The 13,819-nt window shown below is 37.0% G+C and overlaps 3 protein-coding genes and 1 pseudogene across 4 annotated transcripts; 3 read left to right on the top strand and 1 right to left on the bottom strand.

The window, feature by feature from the left end:
• Window positions 45-712, bottom strand: LOC109714262 (annotated as a pseudogene).
• On the top strand, window positions 3,942-7,938 carry LOC109713723 (protein IQ-DOMAIN 32-like). 2 transcript variants are annotated; one of them, XM_020237900.1, is made up of 6 exons: window positions 3,942-4,307; window positions 4,818-5,096; window positions 5,344-5,499; window positions 5,664-5,732; window positions 5,820-7,068; window positions 7,609-7,938. In XM_020237900.1, the coding sequence occupies exons 1-6, from the start codon at window positions 4,212-4,214 to the stop codon at window positions 7,632-7,634; spliced, it is 1,875 nt and encodes a 624-aa protein (XP_020093489.1). In that variant the 5' UTR covers window positions 3,942-4,211; the 3' UTR covers window positions 7,635-7,938. The 2 variants fall into 2 exon arrangements, with proteins under 2 accessions (XP_020093489.1, XP_020093490.1); XM_020237901.1 differs by lacking the exon at window positions 4,818-5,096 and having other exon boundaries at window positions 3,946-4,307.
• LOC109714415 lies at window positions 9,118-11,361 on the top strand. Its single transcript, XM_020239028.1, has 3 exons — window positions 9,118-9,272; window positions 9,346-9,411; window positions 11,010-11,361. Exons 1-3 carry the CDS (start codon window positions 9,228-9,230, stop codon window positions 11,055-11,057), a joined length of 159 nt encoding a protein of 52 aa, XP_020094617.1. The 5' UTR covers window positions 9,118-9,227; the 3' UTR covers window positions 11,058-11,361.
• Window positions 11,917-13,542, top strand: LOC109714414. Its single transcript, XM_020239027.1, has 2 exons — window positions 11,917-12,285; window positions 13,122-13,542. Exons 1-2 carry the CDS (start codon window positions 12,140-12,142, stop codon window positions 13,402-13,404), a joined length of 429 nt encoding a protein of 142 aa, XP_020094616.1. The 5' UTR covers window positions 11,917-12,139; the 3' UTR covers window positions 13,405-13,542.

The raw sequence follows: 13,819 nt of genomic DNA, 5'->3' as shown, positions 1-13,819 counted from the left end.
AAAAAAAAAAAAAAACAACAACAACAACAACAAAAATATTTCTAAATGAAATAAACGAAACAGGTAGCGTGTTACCTATCTCTCAAAAAAAAAAAAAAAAAACAACACGAATACTTAGTATATATATACATATCATGGCTTCCACATATCCTGGAAAGAAGATTGGAAAGAGACGAGCACGAGCAGCAGCACGACGACCGCCGCGACCCCCCACGGCGAGCTCCCCTCCTGCGGGCGGTCGTATCCATACGTGCTCCTCCGACGACAGCCACCGTATGAGTATGACGAGAACGACAGGGATGATGAGCAGGGCCCAGTTCATCTGCTCCTCGGCCGTCTCGATGAAATCCTCGTAAGTGAAGAACCATGAAGCCCCCAGGAGGAGAAAGATTATCAGGAGTATGAAGAGGACAGGGTACGGGAGAGGAGAGAGGGTGAAGTTGTCGAAGATCGAAGGCTCTCTTCTGTAGTAGGCCATGGTGTGTTGTGTGTTGTGTTTGTGTGTGAGAGAGAGAGAGAGAGAGAGAGAGAGAGAACGTGGTGTGGATGGTGTTGGATTTGTAAAGCAACAATTAAAGTGGTGTAACCCTCAATTTAGGCAGCAAATATGGGGTAGTGGTGGGGTTGCATGTGGTACCAAAATGGATCACGATGGTTCACAAAATCGACCCAAATTCAACCCGTTATTACGTTTTGAACCTAGCTACTATCTTTTATTTTGGACAGATTAGATATATTGTACTTTGATGACATGTTATTACAACTCGAATTCTAAATTCACGCTATCACACTACATTTGTTTTGATCATATATATATAGTTTTTAGAGCGATTCCTTACACCTGATTGTTCTTATTCTGAAAAACTTGGCCGTGGAATACGGGTGTGGATGGATTTAAGATCCTACAAGATAAGAATCAAAACCCGATTAGCTTATTGGATCCCAATACGATCGTTGTCACAATTAAAAATATAGAGCTTTGGCGATGGCGACGTCGGTGGATTGCGTGAATCACCACAGAAAGAAATAAATAATTGAAGCAAATGGGTCGGAGGAATTAAGACGGTTCTGGATTCATTGGTGGGGTCAACCATGTGTGCATAAATTTCAAAGCCTTGTAGCGTTGGTAAAGTCGCTGTATGTGTTGGATTCAAACTGGTGGGACCCACTTCGGATAAAGACCCGGCAGGGGTGACACGTGTCCTCGTTCATGATTCTCGTGGTCAGAAAGTAGTAATATCCGACACCAACTATCTTTAAGAGGAAAAATTCAGCATTTTTAATTAATTAAATACTTTTTAAAATTTATTTGTCCCAATCATAATCATAAAAAAAAAATTTCACAAGAAAGAAATATGATTATTTTATTTTTAATGATGTCGTGTAAATATGATATAGTAGATTTTTCTTCTTTACCAGGGTCCGGTTGAAGCGGTGAAGTTTCAGCCGTACGATCACCTAAGGTGTAATATTGTGAGTTTGCATCGTACGCAAACTCATCGTCACGCGGGACCTAACGAGGTCGAAGAGTCTTTTCAAATATTCGTGTTTATCGCTCCATCGCACTAATGACTCCCGTCCTTTGCCTTAATAATATATCAAACATGTTTTTTTTTAAGTGTCTGAATCACATTTAATATGTAATTTTGTGTCTTAGAAGTTTCGAGGCAAAATGATCTTGCCATTTACGTGTAGGATGCGCTCCAAAGGTCAAAATTTTTTATGCAGGAGAATATAGAGAAACTAAGTCAATAAGAAATATGCTATGGTACAAGGAGAAAGAAAAATGGCTGGGAGGTTGGTTTGATTCTGATTCCATACTAGTTACATTTTAGTTTTTGTGGGCCCAAATAAAAATAAAGGAATGTATGTAGGTATTTTTTTCTTTTAGAGAGAAAAATAGCACGCTACCCTCTTCATTCATTAGTTAAATGAATTTAACTATATAAAGTGAAACAGCTAAGACCTCCAAAAATACGAAAAATCAAAGAATAAAAGAACTAAAAAGAAAAAAGTATAGTACAAACAGAAACAAACGTCAAATTGAAGGATATAGCAAACACCGATATCATCCAGCTCTATAAAAATCGGCCCACTTCTTTAGATGCTTTCAGTACAAAAGAAGAATATGTATCCCTCGAGTGTCAATTTATTTTTGTAATTTTAATTGTGTGCTTATGCATCAATAATATTAAGAAAAACTAGGATATAAGAAATATTTTTTCTATTTTGCAGAAATATGATTGCACCACATCATTTATATTTCAATTCAATCAGATTGTGTCCTTTGGATTTACTGATGGTTGACATAATAATTATTTAAAAAATTATTACACTTTTATGTGAAAAGAAGAAATTTGATTAAATGTTACATATTTTAGATGCTGCATATGCGATTTAGGAGACCACCTCCTTACATTGGCTCAATGGGATGTGGTGAATGTTAACCGGATCAAATTGACAATAATGCCTTTTAATAATAATCGACCACATTATTTATTTATTTATTTACTAAATTTAAGTACATAGATCATATTCACTCATGCTATGGCACAATAACATTAGATAACTAACTAAAGCTTTCGAATTAATCGAACGATTAAGCAATTGTTTCACATCGAATAATTGATTGAACCCAATCAAATGGCTTGATCTTAAATTGTTGAACTATAATCTGAGTTTGTGCCAACTGGATTGACATAATTAAATTGGGGTGCAGGTTCAAATACGGGCTGATTGTTAAGATTGGGTTCGCATTTATCTATCTCCATTGCGATTGCAGTCAGAATGTAATGCATCATAAATAAAAACATGCAAAACTATCCTTCTTTGCTTTTCAGTGAAAATCCTGCACATCATATATGACTGATTTTTTTTTTTTTTTTTGAGAAATAAGTAGCACGCTACCCGCTTCGTTTATTTCATTTAGAAATAAACTTAGCTGCAAATGTGACTTAATTAGGATTCGAACTTGCGTCTCGGGTACGAACCACCAAGTTCTTTGCCATTTGCTCTAGGAACGGTCGATCATCATATATGACTGGTTATTTGTGATTTGCACTGCACAATATCTTACAGAAACAAACAACAAGACCAAACGACAAGGCTACAAAGGAGGCTTAAATTAGGACTAATAATCTACATTAATCATTTAAGCTCTTGATTTTTATTTACGTAAAACCTCAATTCATCGCTGTGAATTAATACGCTTTCACTTTATTGCTCTATAATTTGGAAAAAAATTATTTTATTATTTTATAATTTATTTTTGTTTTCATCAATAAACATGTGCCATTAAACTACAGACCATATGATTATTATGTTTTATAAATCATAAGATAATAAAACACTTTTAGTGGTCTATATAAGTAGTTCTGTAGTTTGTAAAACGCTTTTCAAATTACGAAGTGATAAACTACTGTAACAAATTAAGAGTTTCAAACCTTGGATTCCAAGGTCAAAAAACTAAAATAATTAGTGTTTTAAAAAAATGGCATGGGCAAATTCCTTCTCCCATTGGCTAAAAGCCAAAAGCACTTTCCCTGCAGTTCACTTTTCACTGTCCAGTGCTAAGAAAACCGCGTAACTTGAAACGAAGTGATGTACAATAATAAATGCTTCTGTGGATTACTTATTTATTTTAATTTATTACTCTTCTTTTAATTAAATCCATAGAAGTAGTACTTTTGAGGTGAAATTGTATGAAGACCCCCTCAACTAGATCAATTTTTTTTTAAGTAGCCCTTCAAGTTTTTTTTTTTTTCCCTCAAAGTTGACACTTTCTTTAAATTTTTTTGATTTATAAAATTAAGCGGATTCTATTAAATTCATTAAATCTGTTTATCAAATATAAACTAAAATAATTAACAACTAATGTTTAATAAAATAAAATTATTGGATTTAACAAAAAAAATTTACTAGAAAATAAGGAGTTTTCTAAATGACCAATAGTTGAAGGGGTTCTCATATATTTTCACCTACTTTGAAATTCCGACAACCTCAATCTACGAGCATGCGAAATCCAACGCAAATAAAAATTTAAAAAGTGTAAAATTTAAAATTAGAAAAAAATAATAATAGAGCACGAGGCATCAGAGTGCCCACCACCTGTTTGTTTGTTTGCTGCTTCGGCTTCCTTAAAACACCGAAAAAAAAAAAAATGAACCCAAAATCAGAGAAAAAAAGAAGAAGAAAAAATTAAGAAAGAAGAGATGGGAAAGTCGGCGACGAATTCTTCTTGTTTTAAGCTTTTCACTTGCAGCAGGGGTGGAGGAAGAAGCAGCTCTGATGAGATTGAGCAACCAAAGGTACTTGATTTTTTTCTTTTTTGGATTAATTTTCAAGTGTGTTTTAATGTGTCTAATTCATGCCAATAATGTTTGTTGTTCTTTTTAATTTGGTTAACAATTTTTTGTAATCTCTCTGTTTGCACTAATTAAAAATGTGGGTCTAGTTGATCCCTGCATCTTCTGATCTTAGTTTGGATCCATTTGAACTTAAAATGCAAGTTGTTAAAGAATCATTTAGCCATTTTTTGGGTGTATTGTTAATTACATGAGAAAACTTTTTTCTTTTTTTTTTTTCCAAAAACGTAAGTTAACATTTATATTCAACACTAGCCTCGTGTCTGCGCTCGGGACTTTTGGATAGGACGGGACTCGAACTCAGAATCTCTTGCTTAGATAGCGTGTTACACTATATAAAATAATCAATATTCTATAAAAGTTTAAGCTATCAAAAAATGATATTTTTAATGTTTGTATTCAACATGTATCTGCTTTCGATAATCATTAGTATAAGAAAATCGACATCCGCAGAGAGCGTCGTCGGAGAAGCGCAGGTGGAGTTTCCACAAGACATTCTCCAGACAGCAGCAGTTGAGCAACACTGTGAAGTCGGAAACTCATTATGCTTATTGTGACAAAGAATTTCGGCAAAGCAACACTGCTAGCTTTTCTTCAGTAGAAGACACTGAAAAATTACCTAATTCAGTAGTCGACGGCGCACATCTTACTGCTAGTGCTACGGCCACCGCTGAAGAGAACCTCTCAGATAATGAAGCCATCATAATTCAGTGTACTATTAGGAGATGCCTTGTATGTTTCGATTGCCATGTTGCACTTCAATTTTGTTTCAGAAGTTTTGCAACAATCATTTAATCATGCATACACACCTGTGAAATCTGAACTTTCATGTATGCGCTCCAATACCATCGTTTAAGAGATTAAGTTTCCGAAGAACATACAAGAAAATTCAGATTTTGCAGAAATATATATGTAAGCAGACAATTTTGCAGGTTTCAGTTTGAAGAAATCGTATCTTTAACTTTCTGAACAACTGCAGGCTCAAAAGGAGCTCCAGAAAATTAAGAATGTGGTGACATTGCAAGCCGTCATTCGTGGGTATCTGGAAAGGAGACAAGCTGTTGAAACTTTACGTCGCTTACTATCCGTCGTCAAAATTCAAGATTTTGTCCGGGCTAAGATATTAAATCTCCAAGTATAGTATTTCGTCCGATAACTTTTCGTTGTATTTACAATCAAAACTAGGACTAATTTTCATGCACATCCATATTACACTGCCAAAACCTGATCGATCATGCTCTGAAAATGGAGAAGCTTATTACTTAAAAGTTTTTCGTCTGACCATATTTCTGATTTTAGGTTTCGAGAACACCAAATCACGCATCTTTTACAATCAAGAAGGTATACTCCAATATGTTTGCCCGCCAGGTATTATTTTCCAATCCTAATCTTGTAAGTAGTTAATCTGTCTTCTTTTTGTTCTTCAATTTGACAAATTAAAATAATTCTATGAAGCTCTTAGAGTCAATGCTAAAGACGAAAGCCATTTATAGAAGCTGCGATCCTTCGAATCCTAATTCAACTTGGCAATGGTGTAAGAGGTGGATGTCTATAACCTCATGTAACTCAAATCTGCCTCCTACCAAGGAAATTGAGTCTCAGAAAGAGGTAGAGGATGAAAATATTGGTGCAAAAGGAGTAAAAGAAAATTCTGATTCTGCTTCAAAGCAGGCATCATCTCAAGCAGACGACTCTTCAGAACTTCTTCCTAATTATAATTCTCAAAAAAGAGCTTCCAAAAGTTCTTCTTGCATTCCTCACGAGACAGGAGGAAAATTGACCAGCCTCGGATCAGGAAAGGCACATAATCCTGCGTTTGCGGCTGCACAATTGAAATTCAAAGAGCTGAGCTCAGCTCAAAGTGGAAACAAATCGGAATCAAAATCGGTTCATTCCCGAGGGAATTCTCAAACACAGATAAAAGAGCTAGAAAACTCAGGATCTCAAAATCTGGGTGCTCCTACTGCAGCTTCGGAATGTAACACTGAGATATCCATTTCCTCTACATTTGATTCGCCGGATGGATCGGATGGAGATGGTGGGGCAATTGTACTCGAAATCAAATCCTTGGAGGAAAATAGAAATGATGGCGAATATAGTCACAAAGTTATGACGAATACGGATATGGAAAAACTTCTCTCTAATTCAGATGAATATCAGCAACAAATTTTAGAAGAAAATGGCAAAGATCTCTCGAGTAAAAGATTGGAGACGGTCGATTCAAGTACCAATGACCAACTCAACCAATTAAAAGATCCACAAGTTTGTAGCTCACCACAATTAGTGGAAAAAGGCGAGAACAGACACCAGAAATCACAATTTGCGAACAAAGATGCAGCATTAAAGAGTGATTCGGACGGAAGAATTGGCACGGAAGTTGTGCTCATGGATGTGAAGAGTACTAAAAGACGGTACTCAGGGTCGGCCAGGCCCGATCAGAGGGTCCACGGGCTCAGTGTCTCCGGTAGCAAATCCATTCCGAGTTATATGCAGGCCACAGAGTCGGCACGCGCTAAGGTCCATGGTAGTATGGCTACAAAATCTAGTGTAGACGAGTACGAGGGTGATGGCAGTGCAAAGAAGAGGCACTCGTTGCCTATTGAGGATGGAAGGCGGGGTTCGTCCCCACGGATGCGGAGGTCGAGATCACAAATACAAAATGATTTTAAGGAGAAGAACATTAACTTGCGATGCAATTCTGTTGGTAAAGTCTCCATTTTATTTTCCTTTTTAAGTTCTTATATACTATTATGCTCAACTGACTGCAACTATTCATGCATTTCGTAAGCATTCAATAAGGGCTACAAATTTTGTAAATGTCTAAGAGATTTAGTGGTCAATTACGCTTGGGAAACTTTTGCACGGCATCTCCAAACCTAGTAAACTTTGTATGAGTTTTTCTCATTTGTGCGCTTAGACGAACTTCTCTCTCTCTCTCTCTCTCTCTCTCTCTCCTCTTTTTATGTTTGACACTGTGTTTTGCGGCATAAATGTTGTTTTAGCTTTGCAATTTCATTATCCTACTCGAGAAAGGATCTTCTAGTTTACTGTTAATTTCTCCAAGATAAGTCCTTCCAAGATACGTCGAGTAATATAGATGCACATTTAATATTTTCTACTCGTATTGCTTCTTTTTGGTAAAAGTCTTTGTCGATTGAGAGGTCCTCTCATTGATTTCCTCGATCGTCACATCATTGGAATTTGGTCTTTTCGCGATGGAATTTAACATGTTCAATGCTTGCAGTTTCAGATAGGAAATGGCAAAGTTGATTCGAATTTCTACACCAAAACTATATAGTATGACGAATACTCGGAGAGAAAGGCTAGCATAAGGAGACATTGACAGCTACAGATGCATATGCTGTTTCTGGAAATTTTCACTCTAGATTAGATTTTGTTAGAATTGGGTTTCCTTGCGATGTAAAGATGACTTTTGTGGCTTATTTCAAGGCTTGTAATCATGTAAATTTTCAACATCTTCTTGATGTTTCTTTTGCAGTGGGCAACTCTAGTTTCTTTCTTGCAATGCTGTTGATTTTGCATAAATAAATTTTAGGGGCATATTCCTTTGTTACTTTTGTTGGTGCGACTCGTACTGTTCATGAATTGAGAGGGCTATAGTTGAGTGCAAATTCCTTCGTCATTTTGTTCTGCAAAATTTTCACATCAGAAACTAGAACTTATAACAAATTCTTTTTTAGTCTTTGTTTTGGAGTAAACATTATTGTCTGTATTTAGTCCATCTATATTTCTGTGCATTTTAAATCTTTTAGTTCTTAATCTCCTTTTTAATAACTTAAATTAAAAAATAATAATAAAAAAAAAAAAAACTAAAAATGGTCGATAAAGTTTTGATACATAAATATATAGATGAGCTGGATGAAAATAATAACTAATAGTAAATATACATATGATTCGTCACCGACTGAGGACACAAGGACTCGGCTAGTATCTTTATCTGGCGGATGAAAATACCGATCAAAATTAAAATTTTTATCTGGTTGTTGCTACGTAAAAGATTACCCACTGCTGACAGACTATTGATCTGAGAACTATTAGTGGACCAACAATGCGTCTTCTGCGCCTCTCCCATGAAAAACTGCGACCATCTTTTCTCAAACCGTGTCTTCATTCGTTACCTTCTACTTACCTCAGCGGGCGAGGTTATTCTGGCAAATACCATTAGGAATGTCTGAGATCTATGGACCAAAACCACCAGCATCACCGACGCCACTTTGAGAACTAAAGGCTTAACCTGCCTAGCATGAACTTGGTGGGTCGTATGGACGGAAAGGAATCACATCATCTTTCAGGAAAAGTTACACAATGTAAATCAGTCTTCAGAAAGGCTAAAGCTTTTGTTGCGCGAGTGGTCCACGCACCTCTGATTCACCTGGGTTCTACATTTCGAGTCACATGTGCCTTTAGCCTTTTTCCTGTTCTCTTCTTAATGTTCTAGTTATCTTAATCTTTCTTCTGTTTTCTTTTTTTTTGTTTTCCCTTCTTTTCTCCAGAAGCCCCAGCTGCTTTCATCCTGTATCACTTAGATCATTTCTCCTTATTGAATGAATCAGATTGCGTGCTACCTAATTCTCAAAATTTCTTTAAAAGAGTCCAGGGACGAGTAACATTGAATTTGAAAGTTTGAGGGAACAAAATTAAAATTAAACAAAAGCTCAAGGACTAGTGGTGCAATTTATCGAAAAAAAAAAAGAGGATGACGTGGTAGACCACAAGGCGCGGTCTACGTAATAGTTTCACCGTGGGAGTCAAAGCTCCCTTCTCCCGAACCAGTCCTTCCATTAGGGTTTCGCATCTCGTATCCTCTCTCTCCCTCTCTCTCCTTCTCTCTCCCCTTCTCCCATGGCGGTTCCCGGCCCTTACTCCGGCGTTAGCACCCTCGCCTTCGTAAGCCCCGTCTCTCTCTCTCTCTCTCTCTCTCTCTCTCTCTCTCATAGTTGCTCTTTCATGGCTTTCATAGGTGGCTCGTGCTTCGGCCTTCACCTTTGGGGTCGTCTATGGGAGCATCAAGCTCTCCTACCTCCGAGTAAAGCCCTAATCATCACCGATCTGATTTATCGCTTTCCATTTCAGTTTAAATCCGTATTATTGAATGATATATTTGGATTAGTTCGTTAGTGATCCCAAAATTGCGTTTCTTGTTGATGAACTCGTGATGAGTTAAGTCTCCATCACACATATGGCTCTTTTCGGTTTTAGACTTGGAATGAGGTGTATAGATTGGGTGGAAGTTTAGGTTCAATTTTGTTCTTAGAAATATCTTAATGTGGCTACTTTTGATACTAGGCATGTCTAGCATATCTAATTATGACGATGAATCCTTTAGTTACCACGGCCGAAACAAGCTATAGTTGATCCAAGTTTCTTAAAACTTACCAAGTCAGTGAGCAATAATTTAGAGGGGTTAAGCTAGCATTGTATGCCTTGGTTTCAATTGCAAGTCTAAGGATCAAGTTTTGGAAATGAAGAATGTGAATTGGAAGCGCAATTTGTCCACGAATGTGTAAGATTTGAATAATGATAATGGTGCGACAGTCTCTTGTATACCCATGTATCCCCTCTATATCCCTTGATCAGTAATTGTTTGGTGTATGATGAGATGAACACTCTGGGTTATGAACCACCGCAGGCACCCTTTGTAGGTTCTTACTTTTTAGTGATTTATAGGCACTATAAAACTTCTTTTGTTTTTCATGGTAAACGCCACTTGTGTCCTCGTATGCATCCATCTACTGCATGTGTTATGCAGTGGCTTGACTGACCTGGCACCTATAATCGGAAGGGTTCTTTTTTTTAGAACATTAGTTACGCTGTCAATCTCGGCATATCTGGACCCCTGTACTTTCCTAACATCTTCCGGTATGGGATTGCTGAGGTTTGTCATGAAATAGCTATACCAGTGTGGTGGACAAACACTAGACGAACAAGAAAATGTAAGGAAGGCCGACAAGAATGAAATGGCAAGGCTAGCATAATTAACAAAGCAACTTCAATGTTGGCAAAGGTGGTTTTTGTGTGTGTGGTGGAGTAATCATCCCGATGCCTGTGTCAACCTTCCTTCGTTCTCAAATAGAATGGACAAACAGATAAAAACTAGAGAAAGCAATGGAAGGAGCGGGCACTTAAGAAGCGTTAAACAACTAATGGTAAACAACAAAGAGCTATAACATGAAAAACAAAATATATAAAGGTGGAGCAGTAATTTTCACTAGTTATTTGTTAACTATTTTCGGAAGTTTCTCAATGAAGATCCTTTACTTCTTGATTATTGCCTCTAGTATATGAGAACCACTTTCTGCACCTCTTTTGTGATGTCGATTTGCTGTATACTAGTGACTCTAGCTTTTACCAGAAAAAGAAGAGCAAAATCATGGAATGCTCTACATCAAAATTTAATTCCCAGTTGCCCTCTGACCTTTTGTCTCGAATACCTCCTGCATAAATTTTTGCTTCAATTGGAATCCTGCACTTAAGTTATGAATTCATAGATCGGAACAGTCTGAAGACACAGTGAAACGACTTATAGATGGGGAACTGGAGTTTAATGTGTAATAAAGCCACCTTTCTGTATTTACTTTTGTTGTAAGATCTAATTGGTGTGTTCCTATCTTTCCCTTCCTCCAGTCGAAGGCGAAGTCCCACCAAAAGGCCGAGGCGAAGGGTCATCACTGAAAGAACGGGGCATGCGGCATCCGGAGACTCTGATAGGGATTCTAAACTGTCCTCGTTTTATTTTTCGCAGAATGCCTCTGCAACTATTTTCCGGTTTGCTCTTGAAGATTGTTCAGATCTGTTAACATCAAAACAGAGAGAATGATATTGTTTCCTTTTTGTTCGCGCTACAATAAGTTTCTGTTGCTGGATTAAAGCAGATACATGTGGGCTTCTGCTCTGATACTTTTGCTGTTAGAGTTTGGATGTTTAATCCGATGGCTGCTTTTTAACAAATATTTGCCGTAAATCCATCTATTCTGAAGTCTCTGGGAGATGATTCTAATTTATTTATTCCTCGGCCTTTCAGTGAGTTTTGATTTGCAGCCGTGTTGGATTCGACTGCGAATGTGCTCCAACCTTGAATCAATTGCTTCATTCCTGCACCTGCAGGAAAAAGTACAAAAACAAGTTTTTTCTTTCTTATTTATACCCGCATAAAATTTTAATGATCATTATTAATTACATTGGATGTATCTAGTATGCAGAAAAAACTTTTCCGATCAAACTTTTCACGTGATATATATTTATACCCCAAGTTTTTCACCACCCTTTCTCTCTCTCTCTCTCTCTCTCTCTCTCTCTCCTCTCAACGTATCGCAGAGTGAGATGTGTCATTCTCCAAGGGCCCCCGCATCTGCTTAGTCACTCCGCACCGCCTCATCTATGTACACGAGCGAAGAAAAACAGGGGGAAGAAAAAAATATATGTAAGGGCCATGCTCATCGGCATCTCATAAAGCAGTAGCCTAAAATTCCTTCCTTCTACAACCATCCACACACTTATGGACTAATAAAGAGCTTTGGCATCATATTCCCACACCACCTTTCACCATCCCATATATATATTACACACGCGCACAATATTCCCCCACACCCACCACCTTAATTCCCCATGTATATTTAACGACTCTATCAAAACATATCTGCAGCACCCTCTACTAGTGTACCAGTGGCGGTGGTGGTAGTAGTAGTAGTAGTAGTAGTAGTAGTAGTGTGGATTATAAGTAGTAGAAGTTATAGAAGTGATAGATATATTATATCATGAATTCGTGGTGGTTGACGGGGGAGAGGAGAGGGCCGGAATGGAAGCATGGGTGGAAGGGGCAGACCTTCTCTTCCCTCTCCCTTCCTCCTCCCCCTCTCCTCATCATCTTCGCCATCGTCTCCTTCTTCCTCTGGCTCTCATGGTACGTGTGAACTACGTGCGATACTAGACTATATATCATTCATGTCATGATTTATATTTTTAAATTCGGTTGAAGGACACACTAACAAACTGTACTGTAAAAACTCTATTCTGATCATGGATGATCTCTATCTATTTAACTAGATGATAATTTTTTTACCCAGTTATTAAAACAGTAACATTGCAAAAAAAAAAAAAGTGAAATAGTAAATGAGAATAGAATTTTTGTGGGACATTTTGTTAGTGCAAACAGTCTCAGTAGATATTGGAGTAAGACAACAGTTTGGATCGAATTATGTGAAGCAGTTAATTTGTTAATGAGTTTAGGTTAATATTGTACTGTATTTAGCCATGCCAAACATCATTTTGTTTAGTAACTTGGGGTCTATTTGGACTTATTTTAGAGTAGTGTTGTTTGAATAGCACTATTATATCTAAGTATATTTGATAAGTTTTTTACAATAAAAATAAAAGTATCGAATTAGAGTTTTGTAAATTTAAGTACCAAAATAAAGCATTTATGTATGAGATATGGCTATTTCATTTTCATCTTCTATTGCTGAATTTGAAAGCAGAAACAAAAAATAGGGCAAACATGATAGGTTGGAAACATCTTTTTTGATGCTTTAGAGATATACTAGAAGTGTTTTAAGGCTACGCTTTTCTAATACTATTACTATGGCAAGGTTGTGGCTGTAAGGCCACTCATCATATTGAATCATCAAAGAGCTAGTTCTAAAGCTCCTTCAAAGCTAGTATCTTTGGTCAAAGTATTTTAAAGTTGACCTTTTAAGCAGTTAGAAAACGGTGTTTTAATTTTTAATGCTTAACTAACAGGTACGTAGATTATGAGGAACAAAAGCGTCATGCAAAGGTTGGGTTGCACTTACTTCTCGCTGTCATTGTTATCGGACTAGTGTTCGCGGCCAAATACGTTTGGTGGGATCAATACGGACGGTTTATACGCCGGCCATCATTTTGGACAAATCAAGAGGCTGTGCACCGGTCCGAGGGCTCGCCATGGGGGGTGGCTGCAGTGGTGGTGTTGCTGCTCGTGTTGGTCTCTTATCAATCGAACTTTCACTCTCAGTGGTTCAGGCCGTTGTGGAGGTCGTATTAGTTTCTTAGATAAAATATATACAATATGTACATAGTCTTTGTTTTGTTCCGATTATGTGACATGGTTTCTGTACTTATTTACTTTAACAGTAATTTGTATATACTCTACTTTAAATTCAAACAAAAATTTTAACTTCAACTACAAAATAGATCTTTAATGTTTTGGAAAGCCCGTTAAAAAGACAAAGCATTTTACCAGAAAAAGAGTAGAATGACTACATAATTGGAAGAATAAATTAGGTCTTCGACTATAAAATAAAATGTGTGTATAAATGCTAAACTGTGTAAAAAAGATGGAGATTTTTCAGGTCTCTTAATGTGCATAAAATATTAATGTGCATTAATATTTGTGCACAAAATATTGTAAGAATAGTTTTCTCAAAGAGCACAAATGGCAGTACTTAGCCACTTTTAGG

The sequence above is a fragment of the Ananas comosus genome, linkage group 8 (genome assembly GCF_001540865.1).
Source record: "Ananas comosus cultivar F153 linkage group 8, ASM154086v1, whole genome shotgun sequence".
NCBI classification, from domain to species: Eukaryota; Viridiplantae; Streptophyta; class Magnoliopsida; order Poales; family Bromeliaceae; genus Ananas; species Ananas comosus.
The sequence above is the reverse complement of the archived record's forward strand: the minus strand, read 5'-3'. Positions and strand labels throughout refer to the sequence as shown.

Coding starts and splice junctions, on each gene's coding strand:
- LOC109713723 (XM_020237900.1), top strand. CDS start 4,212: ATGGGAAAGTCGGCGACGAATTCTTCTTGTTTTAAGCTTTTCACTTGC. Junction 4,308..4,817: donor ATGAGATTGAGCAACCAAAG/GTACTTGATTTT, acceptor CGACATCCGCAG/AGAGCGTCGTCGGAGAAGCG. Junction 5,097..5,343: donor GTACTATTAGGAGATGCCTT/GTATGTTTCGAT, acceptor GAACAACTGCAG/GCTCAAAAGGAGCTCCAGAA.
- LOC109714414 (XM_020239027.1), top strand. CDS start 12,140: ATGAATTCGTGGTGGTTGACGGGGGAGAGGAGAGGGCCGGAATGGAAG. Junction 12,286..13,121: donor TTCTTCCTCTGGCTCTCATG/GTACGTGTGAAC, acceptor CTTAACTAACAG/GTACGTAGATTATGAGGAAC.
- LOC109714415 (XM_020239028.1), top strand. CDS start 9,228: ATGGCGGTTCCCGGCCCTTACTCCGGCGTTAGCACCCTCGCCTTC. Junction 9,273..9,345: donor GCGTTAGCACCCTCGCCTTC/GTAAGCCCCGTC, acceptor TGGCTTTCATAG/GTGGCTCGTGCTTCGGCCTT. Junction 9,412..11,009: donor TCAAGCTCTCCTACCTCCGA/GTAAAGCCCTAA, acceptor CCCTTCCTCCAG/TCGAAGGCGAAGTCCCACCA.